This window comes from Myotis lucifugus, unplaced genomic scaffold (assembly GCF_000147115.1).
Source record: "Myotis lucifugus unplaced genomic scaffold, Myoluc2.0 scaffold_562, whole genome shotgun sequence".
Classification (NCBI taxonomy): Eukaryota; Metazoa; Chordata; class Mammalia; order Chiroptera; family Vespertilionidae; genus Myotis; species Myotis lucifugus.
In genome coordinates, this window is record NW_005871610.1 from 215,868 (window position 1) to 235,101 (window position 19,234).

Sequence of the window (19,234 nt, forward strand, 5' to 3'; positions counted from 1 at the left end):
CACACTCACACACACACACACACACACACACTCACACACACTCAGGATACACACTCACACACACACACTCACACACACTCATACACTCTCTCTCACACACACACACACACACTCATACACTCTCACACACACACACACACTCACACACACACTCTAAACCCCTCTCTCAGTCTTTCCTGGTCTCTGGCGCTACCAACCACCAATTGCTCAGGCCCCAAACCACAACATCATACTTCCTTCCTCCCTTTCCCCACATCCAACCCGTGAGCACTTCCCATCAGCTCTATCTGTGAAGCACACCCTGAATCTGACCTCTTACCACCACCCCGGCGGCGTGGCCACCACCATCGCTCACCTGAAGGACTGACACGGCCTCCTCACCGCCCTCCCCGCGTCCGCGCGCCTTCTGAAGGCCCGAGGGAGCAGCCTTCTGGCCTCTTCCAGCCTCGGGTGGCTCCACATGTTGCTTGGCGTGGGGCCGCCAAACTCCAGTCTCCGCCTCTGTCTTCACAGGGCCTCTCTCTGTGTCTTCTCTTCCTGTCATTGGTGACTTGCTTTTACTGGTCATTGGATTTAGAGCTCACCTGGATAATCCAGGATGATCTCAGCTTCAGTTCCTTAACTTAATTACATTTGCAAAGACACTTTTTCCAAATAAGGTCACATTCACAGTTCTGGGTGGACAGATCACTAGGGAGCCACCGTTCAACCCACTACAGAGGTGAATGGGGGGGCGGGGGGCGGGGAGAGACAGCTAAAAGAGTTTAAATTGAGTTTAAACTTTAGTCCTCCAGTGGGTAATTACTTTTCTTTTCTTTTTTAAAATATATTTTATTGATTTTTTACAGAGAGGAAGGGAGAGGGATAGAGAGCTAGAAACATCAATGAGAGAAACATCCATCAGCTGCCTCCTGCACACCTCCCACTGGGGATGTGCCAGCAGCCAAGGCACATGCCCTTGACCGGAATCGAACCTGGGACCCCTCAGTCCACAGGCCGACGCTCTATCCACTAAGCCAAACCAGCCAGGGCTGAGTGATTACTTTGCAAAGCATAGAAGACTTTTTGGCCTGCACATATTGGCGATTTCAGCCCTGACTGTCCATGCGTGACTTCAAAGTGGTTCTGAGGAGGCGGTGGCTGCCTTGTGCTTGCTGCAAGGCTAATTTGAGGATGTCTGCCACCGAGAGAGACCAAGATGGCGGCATAGGTAAACACCGGAGATTGCTGCCGCAAACAACCACTTCAAAAATACAACTAAAAGACGGAACGGACATCACCCAGAACCACAAGGCTAATTTGAGGCTGTGTGCAAAAAAAGCCCGCTGCTAGTGTTGGTGCTAAATCGAAAAGAAGGACCCAAGGAAGTGCTGGTTCTCACCCAGGGTGGCGGGCAGCCTCTCAGATGGATGCCCCGACCCCCCTCCTGGTTTTTGTGTCCTTGTGTAACCCTCTCTCCTCGAGTGGGGGCTGGGTCCAGTGACTGGCCTCTACTGGGGAATACAGTCACCGTGACAGGATGTCGTTTCTGAAATTAGGTCACAAAGAGACTGGCTTCCATGTGCTCACCTCTCCTTGCTCTCACGCCAGCTTAGAGAAGCCAGCTGCATGTGGCGCTGCCGTGCGGAGAGGCCCACGCAGTAAGGAGCTTACCTCTCCAGCCGACAGCCTACAAGAACCTGAGCTCCCCAGTCCAACGGCCCGCAAGGAGCAGAATCCTGCCACCAACCTTGTAAGCGAGCTTGGACGTGGACCTTCTGAGGCCTGCAGACAGCCCTCACAGAGAGCTTAGAACTGAATTCCCCAGTCGAGCCTTCGAGTGGCTGCAGCCCTGGCCAATATTTTGGTTGGAGCCTGTGTCCTGAGCCAGAGGCACCCGGCGAAGCCACGCCCAGATTCCTGCCCCCACGGAAATGTGAGAGGATTAGCTTTGGAGTAATTTGTTATGTAGCAATAGACGCACTCGGATACAGACTCTTCCCATCTATCTGAGCACGTGGAAGGCTCCTGCAATGGTGATGGCTGTGTTTACAAATTGGGGCTTCACAGACATTAGCACGTATCCCTCCAAAAGCGACACTACTTCCGCCAATTCTTCGATTCAGTTTATATTTTTTAAACAAGCAGAATATCAAGCTATAGTGACAGTTGCACATTCTTTTTTTTTTTCTGCTTAATATGTTAAAGCATTTTCTCGTCTCATTAAATATTCTTCAAAGCATCCTTTGTTCTTAGGACCTTTTTTTTTTTTTAATATATTTTACTGATTCTTCACAGAGAGGAAGGGAGAGAGACAGAGAGCCAGAAACATCGATGAGAGAGAAACATCGATCAGCTGCCTCCTGCACATCTCCCACTGGGGATGTGTCCGCAACCCAGGCACATGCCCTTGACCGGAATCGAACCCGGGACCCTTCAGTCCGCAGGCCAACGCTCCATCCACTGAGCCAAACCGGCTTCAGCTGTTCTTAGGACCTCTTCAGTCATCATCATATGACTGTACCAATGCTAATTTAGTCACACCCCTCGATTATTTGTGATAAACTTAAGGAAGGCTTAGACCTTCTAGGGCAGTGGTCGGCAAACTGTGGCTCGGCAAACCGCGGCTCGCGAGCCACATGCGGCTCTTTGGCCCCTTGAGTGTGGCTCTTCCACAAAATACCGACTACTGCGCATGGGCCACAAAGTTTCAATCACACTGTATGTGCGCGCCCGCACGTGGTATTTTGTGGAAGAGCCACACTCAAGGGGCCAAAGAGCCCCATGTGGCTCGAGAGCCACGGTTTGCCAACCACGGTTCTAGGGTCATGTCTATCAGCCTGTGGCTGCGCCTCCATGCAGGGCCTACAGGGAGAAGATGGGGAGGCAAGATTGCCTGTGGCCATATGGTCCTGTTGTTGCATCAATTCTATGCCATTTCCTAGCTGTGTGACCTTGAACTTGGTACTTAACTCCCCTGGGCCTCAGTTTCCCCTTCTGAACAGTGTTATTAGCGGTGCCACTGAATTAACCCAAGTAAGACAAGCAGGTGCCTGACAAATTTTAGGTACAGAGACACAAGTCAGACCCTGGTATCCTCATCCCCCTTCGAGTCCTGGCCCATGTGCGTTATATCAACTCTGGTCCCTCTAATTAACATCTCGGCTTCCCTCCCACCAGTCTGCTCTCCCCGAACCTCTGGTGGCCCAGCTCTGCTGCCACCCACAATCCTGTGACCATCGCACCTACGCTTGCTGGGTGACCTTGGGCAAGTCCATCCCATCTCTGGGCCTCAGTTTTTTCATCTGAAATATGGGAGGGGGGTTAGATTACGAGGTCCATGAGGGAGTGCCCACCCCTAAGATTCTAGACCAGTGGTTCTCAACCTTCCTAATGCCGCGACCCTTTAATACAGTTCCTCACGTTGTGGTGACCCCCAATTTCATTGTTACAAATTGAACATAATTAAAGCATAGTGATGAATCACAAAACAATATGTAATTATATATGTGTTTTCCGATGGTCTTAGGCGACCCCTGTGAAAGGGTCGTTGGACTCCCAAAGGGGTCGCGACCCACAGGCTGAGAACTGCTGTCTAGACAATTCCCTCTTCTTTCAGAGGCCCTTTGTTTTCAATAGTACGAAGTACCAAGCAGAGCTTTAAACCATGAGCCAGAGCAAAAGGAATCAGAAAACACTCAGGCTCAGCATCCTGGAGTGTGTGTAACACTTGCTAGCGTAGTGTCTGCTGAACATCTGGGCGAAGAGTGGGATCTCCTCATCTGAAGCCCCTTAGAGTGTCTGTCCTGGGTCTGAGTGAGAACCCCATTCGGAGCAGACACCGCAGCTGAGCTCCAGCCTGGTCCCCAGTCCCTGTTCTTCCAGGAGCCATCAGACCAAAGAACAGTGAGGGTCACTGATCAGAGGGGCCTGGGGGCTGCACAAGGATGGGGGTGGTGCTGAAGAAGACACGGGTCTCACTACTGCCAGGTTCAGGTCCAGCACTTGCTTAAACATAACCTTGCACCCGGCCCTTCCCTCCCTCCTTCCTCCAGCCCTTTGTGCACAAGGTGCAGGGCTCTCTAGTACATCACCCCCCTCCCCCTCCTGCCACGTGGCCTTGGGGGCAGGAGGGAGGCAAGGAAGCATTTGGGAAGAGCCTGGAAAGCTGACCCTGCAGAATCTCCCCAGGCCTCAGTATGGCGATAGGCACCTCGCCTGCAGAAACCCCAGGGGAGACTGTTCCGGGCTTCTCCCCACCCCCCCTCCCCCCACAGGTTCAGTTCTGAAACTGAAAACCCTGCTAGAGGAAGAAAGAGTCCCTTCCGGGCTCCCGCCAGGCCAGGCTTCTCCCCACCCAGGCTTGGACTCCGGACCTCCGACCTCCTCGTTAGGACAAGGTTCCGGGAATGCAGCGCTCTGCGGCCCTGGGAGACTCCTCCCTGCTCCCAGCACTTAGACATCTTCACACCAGCCTGCAGTGCTGGGACTTCAGCCCCTAAGGTGCCTGGGCCAGGATCCCACCAGCAGAGGAAGGGGCAGATGGTGGCGTTTTAGGCTCCAAGAAAGGCTGTGTGACCTTGGACACGTCGCTGCCTTCTCTGAGCTTCTGTCTCCTTCTCTGAAAAAGTGACCATCTGGACTTTGCAGGATGACCATGAAGTTGAGACAGGACAGCGGTGGTGACAGGGCCTGGTCGGTGGCGGGCACAGTGACGGCTTCCTTTCCCTGGGGCACTCCTGGGCCAGCTGGTCAGCCAGGAAGGGCAGCCTCCGGGGGCCATGGAGGCGATGCTGGGGGCCACGGCGGCTTCCCGAGCCTGAGGAAGGGCCAGCCCAGCTCCAGGGGCCGGGTTAGAAGTGGACTTGCGCAGAGGAGAGCAGGGGGAAGGCCTGGAGCGGGTGCGGGCCGAGGGCCACACTCAGCCCGGGCTGGTCTGCTGCCGAGAAAGCGGGCCTGTGCTCCATGTCCTGCAGACAGGCCGGCCCCAGGGCCGCCGAGGGGCTGAGCGGTGAGGGCACCAGCTTCCCCCGGCTGAGGTGCTCCGGCCCACGGGGCTGCTGAGGGGCAGGGGGGGCTGATGAGTGGGGCGGGGGGGCTTTGAGCTTGGAGGAAGGTGCCAATAGGCTGGAGCCAGGGGGCGAGGCAGATGGGGTCGGGCTCGGGGACAGCTGGGCAGAAGGTGCAGTAATCGTTGTAGGGCCGAGGGGCAGCCAGGGCAGAGGAGGCAGCAGGAGGCCAGGGGAGCCATGAGGCTGCGGATGTGGAGAGAGAGGCTGAGCCGAGGGAGAGGAGACTGGGGTCTGGAACAGGCCTGGTTGCTCCTGGCAGCCATGTTGCCGGTGAGGCTCGGGGTCCAGGGGCCGCCTGGCCTGGCCCCAGCAGCCGGGGGGCAGGGGAGCCCAGCAGGAGGCACAGCCCATCAGGCACAGGCGCTCGTGCATGTGCAGGGTCCGGCCCCACCAGGCCAGCTCGGCCCGCAGGCCCTGGATCTCCTTCCGCAGAGCATGGTTGTGTTTCTCCAGGGCCTCGTGCTGCTGCAGGGAGAAGCAGAGGGGCAGGGAGGGAGTCAGCCAGCACCAGGGGCTCCCATGAGCCCTACTCCCGCCACCCATCGCCAGGCCCTCAGGGTTCTCAACGAGGGAAAAGATACCACCGCCACGTCCATGTGCAAGCTGGGGCCCTGGGCTACCTCTGGCCAGCCCCCCACAACCACCCCCAAGTCTCCCCCGATTCCACCTCCTCCCGGGGCTCAGTTGTGCTTGCTCCTATCCTCAATTCCCCCAGCCAGTGGCCTCTCCCGGCCTGCTATTTCCGCTCACCTGGGAGCTCCACCAGCCTCCTAACTGGGGCGACCCCCCAAACCACCCCGTTTCCTTGGCCCGAGGAACCACTGGGCAACTGTGTCATTAACCAAACACGAGAGCCTTCAAAGGCTCCCACAACTCCCTGTGCGTGGTGATCCCAGCTCACACTTCCAGCTTTATCTCTGGACTTCTCCCGCCCCTCCCACTTCCAGGCCCTCCATGGACCCTGCTTCCTCAGAGCGTTTCCTGTCTCCTCTGTCTGGACGCTCTTCCAGCGCCCCCTCCCCTGGGCCAGTCCTGATGATGACTTCTCATGCCGCAGAGCCCCCTACTGTCCCGGACACCTCCAGGCTGCCCAGCGCCCTGCCGGACCTCCCAGCGCCCTGCCGGAACCCCCCCCCCCCAGCGCCCTGCCGGAACCCCCCCCCCAGCGCCCTGCCGGACCCCCCAGCACCCTGCACTCCCACTGAAGCCAGGGTTCTGTTCAGCATCCCTGATCAGCTTGGGTCAGGTTCTGTCCTGCTGGGTTCTGAGAACCCACGGGGACAAAAATCAACGTGCACTTCTAAACAACCACTTATGAGCAGAGGTGGCAAAAGCAGAAAGAACTCTATTTCTTGGGAGAAAAAGGAGACATGTGTAATACTTTAAAAAATAAAGATTTTTTTAAAAAAGAAGGAACTCTATTTCTGCGCCTCATGAGGCTGAATGACTTCCTTTGGTTCCCTTCCTCACCCTACTCTGTGGACACTTTTTAAAAGAAGAAGTTGCAAGAGTGTTTTACATAAAAATGTTGCTTAGGTCATGGACTCAAAGTCCTAACAGGCGTCAAAGCCACCAGCAGCCCCATCCAGGCTGGTCTCTGCACGTGGAATGACATTTTAAAAATGTCATTAGGTCACCCTTCACTTAAATTCTCCAAAGGCTTCAATTCACCTCCAGAAATGGAGTCATTCACTCATTCATTCATTCATTCATTCATTCATTCATTTGCCACCTTAAGCTGCTCACATGTCACCCACTCAAGGAGGGCGTCCCTTGTTAGGTTTCCTTCACCCACCTGCCCCCCTGGCTTCCCTGCTTTAATTTTCCCCGTGGCTATCACCACCTGACATCCCAATCACCTCATGAGCCATTCATTCCTCTGCCTGGCTCCCCCCTATCAATATGAGCCCTGGGGAGGGCGGGCTCCTTTTGGCTGCTGAGTTCACAGCTGTGTCTCCAGAGCTTAGACACACAGCCGGCGGGGTCTGCTCACAGGTGGGTGGGGAAAAGGCCGCCGGGCAGGTAAGCGCGGGCAGGGTCGGGAAGGGCAGAGGCCCCACCTGGTGCAGGGCGTCTGCCTTGTCTGTGTGCTTCCTCCGGCTGCGCTGGGCAGACGCCCGGTTCTTCTGTTTCTTCTTCAGCTGCCTCTGATGCCCCTCGGGGTCCTGCAGGCCACAAGCAAACGGTTCAGGCCCCGGCAGCGGCTGGTGACTTCCATCCTGGCCTAGTGTAAAGCCATGCCCTACCCGTCCCCAAAGGTCCCCGTTCCCCCAGAAGCCACCTCTGGCTCCCTTGGAGCCCACACCCCCCATCGCAGGCATGGCGCGCCTCGTCGGAACGCCGGCCTTACTCAGTGTCAATGTCCTGCTCACACCTCACGTTGGGGAGGACCACCGAAGAAGCTGACAGGCTGGGATTCGAACCCAGACAGACCTGACTCCACTTCCACACTCTCTTTATCAGCTATGTCGCTCTGGGCAAGTCACTCACTTCTCTGAACCAAACTTATCCATTCCATGACAAAGCAGGTGGCCCAGGGCCAGCCAGGCGTTAATAAGGGTCAGCCTCCCACCACTGTTATTTCCACAGTCAGGTGGTTTCCCTAGCGGCCAGCTCCATCGTGAGGGGGCGGGGCCTGACCGCCCCATGAGCCCATGCTCACCTCAGGCCCGAAGGTGATATTCGCCTACTCAACCCATATTTATTGAGCACCTACTGTGTGTCAGGCTCTGAGCTAGGGGGACACAGCAGGGCCCTTTCCTTCCCCGCCCTCAAGTTGCTCACATTCTAGCAGGGCAACAACCTAGAATGAATGCAGGGAGTTGGTTCTGATAAAAGAGTGGACTCAAAGGTGGACAGCTGTGACCTTTCCCTGCCCCCGGAACCCAGGTGAGGGGTCCATGATACTTAGATGAACTATTTAACCCCAATGCCCAGAGTTTTGGAAGGTCAGGCAAGAAGGAATGTTGGCGGCCCCACAACCCAACCTCCCCTCACTCAGGTCCCTCCGGGAGGTGTGTTCTGAGTGTAGGGAGCTCAGGTGAGACCCTGGCCTCCCTGGCTGAGGACGCTCTGCTCCTAGGTCCATGGCCACAGCAGGCCCATTCCAAGTGCTGGGGGTGGGGGGCTGGGGAGCCTCGGGGGAGGGTAGGCTGGAGCTTGGGAAAGATCCGCAGTGAGAGAAGGGGGTGGCCTCGGGTCCTGGGAGAGGGGCAGGGCCTTCAGGAGAAACCACTCTGGATAATTTGGGAAGGTAAGAGAGGCTGCCCTAAGGGCAGTGAAGGGAGAACAGGTGGGTTAGGAGAGAGCAGTATTGAGGCCAAGTCTAACCTGGAGGCTGGAGCTGCAATGTGAGAACTGGAAAGCCCTCATTCTGATCCCTGAGGAACCTGAAGCCCAGAGAGGGGGGGAGTGGGGGGCGGCGTGGAGCCCAGCCCATGTGGCCATGTACAGAGCTGGGATGAGGAGCTCTGACCCTGTTCTCCCCACCCAGGCACTGGGGACCCTCAGCATATGTCCCTTCTCCTCCCCGCTCCCTGGATCCCTGTACTCACCGTCCCCGTCAGCAGCCCTTCACCCCCACAGATGTGCATGGCTTGGGCAGTGGGACAAAGGCTCACATCTGGTTCAGGGTGTCCCTCAGCTGCTGTGACCTCCCAGTGCCCTCTGGGAACCCAAGGAAGTGGTGGCTTTTTAAGTCCCCAGTGACCACTCCGCCCCCGGCGAGCCAAGTTTCAGTTTCTTCTAAAGCCACCGGCTGCCCAGAATCCCTAGCTCGGGTTGGCTCACGTGGCTGGAATTTCCTAACATGCACTGGCCTTCCGGTTGGGCCGCTTCTCTGGGAGGAGGGCAGTGGAGGGGGGCAGAGGAGGGAGATCAAAGCCCAGGTGTGGGGTGTTCCGGGGGAGGGAGAGCAGGCTGCCAGGGACAGAGTCAAGGGAAGACAATGGGGACCGAAGGCTCAGAGGGGCTATGGGACCGGAAGAGCCCCGGTTCACAGCCCACCTCTGGCACACGGGAGCTATGGAGCGTTGAGAAGGTGATTCCCCCTGTCTGAGCCTTAATTTTTGTCTACTGTAAAGGGTGTTAGGAGATGATACAAATACCCACTCACAGGCTTGATGTAGGAACCGCGGGAGGTAATACAACCACCCCAAACCCTCTGAGACCAATGTTGAGGCAAAAATAACCAGTGGCCCTTACATAGCAGAGCAGGTGCGTACATTATCGAGTTCTCATTCGACAGACCGCGCAGCACCGGAGAACGGTGTCCGAAGCACAGCTGCCAAGCCAGCGACGAGGCTCAGGTACGAACTTCACCTTTCTGTGCCGCTGTTTCCAAATCTGTAACGTGGGGGTAAAAATAGTTCTGTCGTGAAGATTAAGTGAGTTAGGGCAGGGGAGGCACCTAAACCGCGCCTGCTGCAGAGCGAGGGCTCCATAGATGTTCGCAGCTGCGATCCGCTGGGAGGTTCAACGCTGCGCTGAGCATCATGCCTGTGAGTCCGTAACATCCCATTGTGTGACAGTAACAGCGGCCACAAGATCTGAACATAACGTCTGTAAGGTTTACAAATATGCATGTGTAAATACGGAATGGAAGGGTAAACTACGCAGGAGAAAGACTCAGAGAGCTGGGCCGAGGGGGACACAGGAACTTCAGTTGTGTCTGTGGTGTTTTGCAGCTTAAGCTGTGGGAACACAGTTCTGTGTGATAATATTGTCTACACTTTAGGGTATATATGAAATGTTTTGTTTTGTTTTTTTAAATATATTTTATTGATTTTCTACAGAGAGGAAGGGAGAGGGACAGAGAGCTAGAAACATCTATGAGAGAGAAACATCGATCAGCTGCCTCCTGCACATCCCCCAGTGGGGATGTGCCTGCAACCCAGGTACATGCCCCTGACCGGAATCGAACCTGGGACCCTTCAGTCCGCAGGCCGACGCTCTATCCACTGAGCCAAACCGGTTTCGGCTATATGAAATGTTTTATAATTTAAAAATCCTATTAGCAAACCTGGAAGCCCCAGGCAAACCTGAATGGCGGTTGTATCTCTGAGAGAGACCATGCTTAGAAGGGACATCTTTTGGGGGGTAGGAGCCAGTAACCCCTGTCCAAGAACTGCATGCGCAATGCATTCTTGTGGTCTGGTGACTCGGTCTTGTGGTCTGGTGACTCGGGCATCTGGGTGTTGTGCCTAAGTCCTGAAGGTCCAAGGCTGATGGTGTGGGATCAAAAGAATGGCCAATACTGTGGATTTGATCTCCTGTGCTGAGGAGTGCGCAGCTGCCTCTGATCCTACATAATAAAAGCCTGATATGCAAATTGTCCCCTTTGACCGGGAGTTTGACCAGGGGGCGGGGCCGGCTGGCCAACTGCCCGTGGCTCCTCCCCCCGGCTGGCCCCGCCCCAGCCAGCGGTGGTGGCAGGCGGCCGGGGGGGAAGGGAGGCCCTGGCCAGCAGCTGGCAGCCACTAGGGACCCTACCCGTGCACAAATTTCGTGCACTGGACCTCTAGTATTTTTACAAAAGAGCACTTCAATTGATTAGCAATGCCTGCCAGGCCATGATTGATTAGCAATGTCTGTCATGAGCAGAGCATGAGAGTAATAGTTCCCTGAGCCACCTAGAATTGGGGATGAAACCAGTCTGGGCTTTAGAGTTAGAAGATTTGACTCTGACAGCTGGCTCTCTATTGACCAGGTCTATCCTTGCACCTCAGTGTTCTCATGTATATGCTGGGCCTGACAAGGAAATCATACCTATTTCACAAAGTTGTTTTGAAGATGGAAAAGAAGGAAATGCGAAGAAAGCTCAGCTGGAATTCATTCCGGTTCCTGAGATTTTGTGGGAATTCAGGATTCATGCAGGCTCATAATGTAAAAGGACTGAGTGGCCCTGGCTGGTATGGCTCAATGGTTTGGGTGTCACCTCTTGCACGGAGAGGTTGCCTGTTCAATTCCTGGTTGGGACGGCTAATCCATGCTCCCTTCTCACATGGATTTCTCTTTCTCTCTCCCCTTCTCTCTCTAAAAATCAAATTTAAAAAAAAATGTATTTTTTTAATAAAACGACTGGGTGGATGGGATTGGGCGTGACAGCTGGGCCTGACACTCCTTGCTTGTGAGGGGCCTGGGAGCAGAGGCTGGAGTGGGCACCCCAGGCAGTGAGACTGCCCTGATTTCTCAGAATTATTTTTGTTTCCCAGAAACCAGGAGGGTTGGGCGTCTTGCCTGAGACGAGCACCTCCGGGGCTCATTAAGCCAGTCCACAGAAGGACCCAGGGAGCCACAGGCATGATGTAACAAAGAAAAAACATTTTGCGGGGAGGAGGTGGCTAGGGCAGGAGTCCCCAGCCCCAGACCTGAACCCCGGTCTTCCCCTCTCCAGACCCCGGCTTTGGGTGGGAAACCGTCAGCAAGTGTGCCTGTGGCCCCTCCCAGGAGGCCACGACCCTGGAGGAAAACCAAAGAAGGCAGTGTTTATGGCCTGAGGCCGCTGAGGAGCGGTAGGGAGGGGTGGCCAGAGTGGGTAATGTTTAACCATGAACGGCTGCGCGAGGCTTCCCCACAGGGAGGGACCCCTCCCAGGCTGGCAGCGCAGGCTTCAGGGCCATCCAGTCCAGCCTCTGCCTTGGAAGTGAGGGAACTAATGCCTGAAAGGCTGTCTGGTGGGAGCGGGCAGAGCTGGAGGGAGGACACACCTCTCTCCCCTCACCCCCACTGCGGCTCTCCCCCTGAATCAGGCTTGTGGAAGGGCCTGGTTCGAAGCCTGCAGCCCGGATGGGTGAAGGCTCGGAAGCCTCCCAAAACCAAAGCTCTTGGGCAGCAGGATCACGACCCATCTTACTCCCTGAAGTACCCCCGGTGCCTCAAACACTGCCTCACATAATAGGTGCTCAATTAATGAACACATGCACCAAAGTCCAGGAGGCAGCCTGCCATCCAGGAACCCCAAAAGCTTCCTGGATGCAAGAAGCCTTTGCCTTACTCATTCCTCCAGGACCTGCCCTGAGCTCCTGGGGAGACTCTCTAACCAACCTTCTCACTTTCCCATTGAGGAAACCGAGGCACAGGGAGGGGACAGTCACACGGCTGGTTTGGGAGAAGTTGGGCTGCTCTGGTGCTCTGTCCCAGTGCCTTCCCACACCTGAGGGTGGAGAGACCCTGGGGGTTTCCAGCTGCCCAGGGGTGAGAGCCTTCTTTCTAGGCCCCCACCACCCCCCACCACCACGTGGATCCCTCATTTGGGGCCTGGTTTCTTCAGGGCATCTCGAAGGAGCTCCAGACGATGAATAGCAGAGAAGGAGGCAGGTGGCTGCTGGCAGGGCTGAGGCTGGCTATCGACTTCCCGCTTGCAATGTGGACGGGCCTCGTGGGAACGAAGCCTCAGCTGGGACGCACGCAGGGCACACGGACTGGCAGGGCAGGGGGTGCACTTCCTGTTGGGGAGTCAGCAAAGGCTTCCCAGAGAAGTGGGTGGGCTCTCCTGGGCCTGGAACTTGATCTTGGACAAGTCACTTAACTAACCTCTTTAAGCCTCATCTGTAAAATGAGGCGATAATAAGGATTTGATGAAGTAACGTATGTAAAGGGCTTAGAACAGTGCCCGGCACACAGTAAGTCACTGTTAAACATCCATTAAACTTTTTTTTAAATATATTTTTATTGATTTTTTTACTGAGAGGAAGGAGAGGGATAGAGAGTTAGAAACATCGATGAGAGAGAAATATCGATCAGCTGCCTCCTGCACACCCCCTACTGGGGATGTGCCCGCAACCAAGGTACATGCCCTTGACCGGAATTGAACCTGGGACCCTTCAGTCCGCAGGCGGATGCTCTATCCACTGAGCCAAACCGGTTAGGACTCCATTGAACTTTTCACAAAGGCACTCAATAAATTCCTGATGAAATTTTTGTTCCCATAACAATAGGCTTGTATTTTATTCATTATTATTATTACGTTTAAGAAAAAAATGGTGGAGTACAAGAACAGGAATGAGATTATTTATCTAATGAAATACCTTTGTAATGAAAAAAAAAAGTTAAGTTAATGACTGTGTCCATGTGTAAGCAGCAGCACTTGCCAAAGCTGATTTTGCTCAGCGGTTAGAGCGTCAGCCCTCAGACTGAAGGGTCCCAGATTCAGTTGCGATCAAGGGCACGTATCTCAGTTGCAGGCTCCACGCCAGGCTCCGGTCCAATTGATGTGTCTCTCACGTCAATGTTTCCCTGTGTCTCTCCCCCTCCCTTCCACTCTCTCTAAAAACTGTAGAAAAAAAATATCCCCAGGTGAAGATTAACAACAAAAAAGAAGTAGCACTTAATATATGACATAAATTGCTTAAAATTTCTCAAGCTTACAAAGGAGTCTCAGTAAGAAATGGAAATTAGGGTTCTCTGGATTCTTAGTTTTAAGAACGATCTAACTCAAGTTTAAGTCACTGACAAGTCTGGAGTGTTCCAGCTTCAGGCATGGCTGGATCATGATGCCCAAACAATGGGGTCCTAAGGGGTCAGTGTTTCACCCTACCTGCTCGGCTCTAGGCTGGCTACATCCTCGGGCAGGGACCACTTGTGGCAGGAAGATGGCTACCAGAAACACCAGCTAAGCGGCCCTAGGACGGGGGAGCATCTCTCTACCCCTTACCACTTCCCAACAGAGATCCCATGCCTGGGTCTCCCTGGTCTGACTTGAGTCATCTGGCTAATCCCTGACATGAGTCGCTGTGGCCAGGAGGTAAAGACGAGATAGGCAAGGCAGAGTCCCAGGCCCTGCCTGGATCCCGGGAGACAGGGTCGGCACCGTCTTACCCGTAGGGACCAGAGACATGGCAGGGGCAGCTACCAAGGGACATCGGGTGCTACTGGTGGGAGAAGAGGCTCAGACTCAGACGTGAGTAAGCTGCTGCTCAGAGGCACAGCCCTTGGCCGAGTCACTCCCCAGGTGGGACAAGCTCACTGCCCCATGAGTCTCTTTCACCAAGACAGGCGTTCTCTCCGCTGCTCACAGGGAACTGCGGGTAGGAAAGCTCAGTCTTGCTGAGGGGGCGATGCCAGGCGCACTGAATGTGGGAGGGACTGGGGGCAGTGACACTGTGGGGACTCCCCAGGGCATAGGAGGAACGGCCTGACTCACTTCAGCACAGTGCCTGCGAGTGCTCGTTAAAACCGGAATCTGCAAATAGCCAGGCCTCCCAGGAGCTGGGTGACGTCGCCAGGCCTCCCAGGAGCTGGGTGATTCTATGACGCCATCACGCCGGGTCCTTAGCAAGAGTGTGCACACGTCCCTGCCTCCCAGGCCCGCGGAGGAGGGGGAGGCTGCCACCTCCAAAGCTTTGTGGGTCTCCTTCTCCGCTTCTCCTTTAACATACACATCTTTCCAGGAAACTGACTCAACCTTTTGGAAGTGGGCAGGAAGCATGAAAAATAAACAGCTGAGCACGGCCTGTGGGGCTCAGTAGTCGAGCACTGACCTATGAACCAGGAGGTCCTGGTTCGATTCCTGGTCAGGGCAATGCCCGAGTTGCGGGCTCGATCCCCAGTGTGGGACGGGCAGGAGGCAGCTAATCAATGATTCTCTCTCATCATTGATGTTTCTATCCTCTCTCTCTCTCCCTTCCTCTCTGAAATCAATAAAAACATTTAAAATAAATAAATAAAATAAACAGCTGGGAGCCAAAGTGTCCTGGAGCCTCCCAGGGCTTGGTGAGATGCGGCAGCGGTGACCACAGCTCCTGGATTTTCCCAGGTGGTCCCCGCCAGGCTTGGGTTCAAATCCCTGCTTTGCCACGTCTAGCTGTGTGACCTTGAACAGGACCCTGGCTTTCTCTGGGCCTCAGTTTCCTTGTTTGTAAAATGGGGATAATACCCTTGCTTTGCTAGGGCTGTCATGACAACTGATGGAGGGATTGGGGACCCTCTAGTGAGACCCTCTTGTCCAGTGTCCCTGGCGGGGCCTCCTTGTGATGTCACATTCCCACTGTCCACTGGGCACCCTGCCGAGATCCTGACACTGGAGAGAAAGAACTGTCTCCTGGCCTTTGAGGGAGCCTTTCCACCCCTCAGCTCTCCCCCTTCTCTTCCCACAAGAGCTCTAAGAGGCTGGTGTGGGGCAGTGGTTGGGCAGGGTCACGAGCAAGGGCCTGGAAGGCCGGATGGGGGATGGAGCCCAACCCAGTATGGCCGGGGACTCCACGCCCAGACAAGAGCGCTCGCCTTGGCCCACCCCGTCAAAGGACCACACCAAAGGTGCCAAGAGCAGAGGATCCTGATTGAGACTCAGCAAGAGGAGGGGACTTAGCCAAGTACAAGGAGGTGGCAGAGCCTGGCAGACTGGATATGCCTCACCAATCCAGCTAGTGTCCCTCTCCCCTGGAGTAGAAGTAATGGGGACACAGGGCCCTCAAAGGGCAGGGACGCTCGTACCCAAGGCCGAAACCTGCTGGGGGTCAGCATGGGAAGGGTTGCTGAGCCACAGTGAAGCAGCAGCGAAGACAGGGCCTCCTACGGGTGGGTCCTGAAGCCGGGAGGGGGCCCCGTCCTGAAGAAAGGGGTCCCAGAAGAACTGGGTTCACCAGCAGCTCACGTGCTCACAGGCCTGAGGCCTCGGGCAGCTTCCTGCACTCTCTGGGGCTCAGTTTCCCTAAATGTAAAATGAAGGGATGTGTCCACTGACCTTTCAGGGCCCCTCTGGCTGTGGCTGGAGCCAGCCCGAGGCCTCTTGGGAGACTGACACCTCCGGGTCCGAGGGGGCTGTGCCATTCGAGAGAGAATCGCTGACTGGCTGCCTCCTGCCGGTCCCACACTGGGGATGGAGCCCGCAACCCGGGCATGTGCCCTGACCGGGAATCGAACCGGGACCTCCTGGCTCATAGGCCGACGCTCAACCACTGAGCCACCTCGGCCGGGCCCTTTTCTTTTCATTGCATCTGTATGAGAAGACAGATGTTAGGTGAAGCTGTGGTAATCAGTTCACAATACCCGTAAATCAAACCACCATCCTGTACATCTTAAGCTGACATAGTGATTACTTTTCAATAAAACAAACAAACAGAAAGAGCCAAATCCCTGCCCTGTGGAGCTTCCTTTCTGGTGGGGACGGAGGGACTGGGGAGAATAAATGTAATGCATTAAGGCAGCGGTTCTCAGCCTGTGGATCGCGACCCCTTTGGCGGTCGAACGACCCTTTCACAGGGGTCGCCTAAGATCATCCTGCATATCAGATATTTACATCACGATTCATAAGAGCAGCAACATTACAGTTATGAAGTAGCAACGACAATAATTTTATGGTTGGGTCACAACATGAGGAACTGTATTTAAAGGGCCAGAAGGTTGAGACCCACTGCATTAAGGGGATGGTCTAGGATGGTAGCAGGCTGTAAGTCTTGTGGGGAAATATAAAGCGAAATAAATGATTAGGGGAATGTGGGTGGGGGATTAAGCAGTTTCCAATTTAAACAGTGGTCAGGCTGGGCCTCATTGAGATATCTGAAAAATACTTTCTGAGACATTCGACATTTGAGCAGAGCACTGAAGAGGGGGGGTGACACGGAGGTATGTCTGGGGGGCAGTGGGAATGCGCTGGGGAAGGGGGACGGGGGGCTGGTTGAGAGGCTGCTGCGGCCACCTGGGGGAGCGGAGCTCCTGGCTCCTGTCACGGGGAGATAGCAGGGTACCTGGCTCTCAGGTTGCTGGGAAGGCTCAGTAAACTGCCCCTCCCGCCCCTGCCGGGCCCTGTGGAGATAGCCGGGCACAGCCTTGCTCTGGAGGATGCCCCAGGCACAGGGGAGGTGAACACGGACTCAGCTGTTGGAAGAGCCCAGATTCTCAGTCCTTCCCCGTTCCTTGCTTCCGGAAAGGCCTAAGGAGGTCACATGCCCTGGAGTGGATGGCAGGGTGTGAGTAACAGCTCATTCTGTCATCTGGAGTTGGAGAGGACACCTCCTCCGCCTCCCACGCCAGGCAGCTGGCTGACACCTGGACGGAAGATGCCTGGACACTCTGACGTGCCATCTGAGGCATTCAGCGTGGCCTGCTCAACCGCACACTGAGTGGGGACAGGCCACCCTTGCACCCTCACGGGGTGGGACTCCTAGAGCCGGCCAGGGCAGGGCTGGTCCATAGGCAGCTGCCATTTCAGGGATCAGGCCACTCAGACATCCAGGTCTCTGTTTACGAATAAGTAGGACAAAACCTACACTTGGGTGTGCTTCCGTCAGGAGCACGTGGTCCAAAAAAAGAAAACCTGCATCACAGACTATGGTTTTTTCACCAGAGAAAATATATAGGATTTCTCTTATCAAAACTGTAACTTTAAACCTCATATATGTACATTATAGTCTTAAAGAATCAAATAGAAATTTCATCCAGGGCAAGCTTAAACATGAATGTTTATATACACAAATAAATAAATTAAGTGCTTAGGTATACCTCTTGCTAATGCTTCATGACCAGCAATTATAAGTCAAACAGGGTCCCTGCCCTGGCTCTTTGTTGGTGTTGGTGTTGGTGGTCCAGGATAAGAAGTTTTACTTTTATTTTTCGATTGAAAGGTGATACACGAAGTGCATGGCTGAACCAAAAAGGCTCTCTCTCTTAAACGTAAAACTACAGTGCCAAATGGTCCTCCCCAAACGTTTGGGTAAGCGCACCTCTCTGAAAGGCAGCTAGAGCTCTACCCTCACGTTACAATCCACTTAGAAACCCTCCCTTCAAAAGCAGATTGCACAGCTGTCAGAATTCAGGTATTTTAATTTCATGATTCTGTCTCGTGAATATATTCACAGTTATATATAACTACAGCTCTACAGATCTTCTTTCCCAGTCTTCTTCCAAAGGTATTCCCTACAGACTTTACTTCCCTAAGAGCACCCTCTCCTCCTTCCTACCAGGCTAATGAGAATACTGCCTGTCACCAGGCTCCCACCCTTGTCTCTAAGAGCCCCTTCACCCCCGCCTGGACTTCTAGCAATAGTCAATGATTATTCCAAAGTGAAACACAGTCACTTCCTGGTCTCCTGCTATTTCACAGAGCTTCCAGGTTTTGCCATTGATGTTCACTGTAATCCTGTTACGTGGCCCCTGGGAAGCCAGAACAACAGCTTGGACAGGACAGGGTTCCAAGCCTGACATTTAAGCCAGGACTGCAGTGCTGGTGGCCGCAGCAAAGTCAAGCAATCCAGAAGTGCCTGCGGCAGTTATTTGAAGTTTCCCTTAAGCCTATTCCAGAGGCAGCAGTTGAACTGCAATGGTTTTAAGTTTCTGTGACTCTGACTCTTAGGGAGAAGCATACACATCCATATAAATATCTGAAACAAACACGACTCGCCCTCACTTCCTGGGCGAAGGCAGAAGCGCTTTCCGCTCTGTCCCCTGTTTAATCTTTGCTAGCGCCGGGAGGCTGAGGCATATGAAATAGATGTCTTTTCAGTCAACACGGTCAAATACAGGCGATTTCATATGATTCTACTTATTTGTGACAATCTCATTAATGGGCTGCCCATCGTTTGAAAAGCATTGTTTAGTGGGTTATTGTTATTTTTAACATTAAAATGGGATCGAAGTTCCCTTTTTTCACTTAATATGGCATGGACATCTTCCAGGCCCTTTGTAGCCCCAACTCACACTCCTCAAACCTACCACACACACGTACCCCAGCTTAGGTAATGATCCCCACTGAAGGCACTTAGATTTTAATTTATTTATTTTAGAGAGAGAGAAAAAAACATCAACTTGTGGTTCCACTTATTTATGCATTTATTGGTTGCTTCTCGTATGTGCCCTGACTGGGGATCGAACCTAAGACCTTGGCATATCAGAAGGATGCTCTAACCAATTGAGATACCCAGCCAGGGTTATACTTAGATTTCTTAGGGACCCGGAAAAACACTGCACATTACTGTCAGCCAGACCTGAGTTTAAATTGCTGTCTAAACAACTTAAGCTCTCTGCACTCCACCATCACATCTACAAAAAGGAACTAAACCTCTCATCCTGCCAGGAGGATGAAGCAGAAAACTCGGAGTGCTTTATACCAATTACAGAGAAGCCCGCCATTACCTTCCGCTGGTGCCTGGCTTCTCTTTTTACTCCTCACCGGAGGATAATTTTTCCATTGATTTTCAGACACGGTGGAAGGGAGAGGAGGGGGGAGAGAAATATCAGCGAGAGAGAGA

The 19,234-nt window shown here is 54.1% G+C and overlaps 1 protein-coding gene across 2 annotated transcripts; it reads right to left on the minus strand.

Moving 5' to 3' along the window:
• Positions 1 to 3,681: 3,681 nt before the first annotated feature.
• On the minus strand, positions 3,682 to 9,268 carry BATF2 (basic leucine zipper ATF-like transcription factor 2). Of its 2 annotated transcripts, none has more exons than XM_023745649.1 (3): positions 9,255 to 9,268; positions 7,112 to 7,216; positions 3,682 to 5,516 (listed from the first exon to the last, which is right to left on the minus strand). In XM_023745649.1, exon 3 carries the CDS (start codon positions 5,421 to 5,423, stop codon positions 4,833 to 4,835), a length of 591 nt encoding a protein of 196 aa, XP_023601417.1. In that variant the 5' UTR covers positions 5,424 to 5,516; positions 7,112 to 7,216; positions 9,255 to 9,268; the 3' UTR covers positions 3,682 to 4,832. The 2 variants fall into 2 exon arrangements, with proteins under 2 accessions (XP_023601417.1, XP_006104393.1); XM_006104331.3 differs by lacking the exon at positions 9,255 to 9,268 and adding an exon at positions 8,606 to 8,797.
• Positions 9,269 to 19,234: the final 9,966 nt, after the last annotated feature.

Coding starts and splice junctions, on each gene's coding strand:
- BATF2 (XM_006104331.3), bottom strand. CDS start 8,644: ATGCACATCTGTGGGGGTGAAGGGCTGCTGACGGGGACG. Junction 7,217..8,605: donor AAGGGCTGCTGACGGGGACG/GTGAGTACAGGG, acceptor TGTGGCCTGCAG/GACCCCGAGGGGCATCAGAG. Junction 5,517..7,111: donor AGGCAGACGCCCTGCACCAG/GTGGGGCCTCTG, acceptor TTCTCCCTGCAG/CAGCACGAGGCCCTGGAGAA.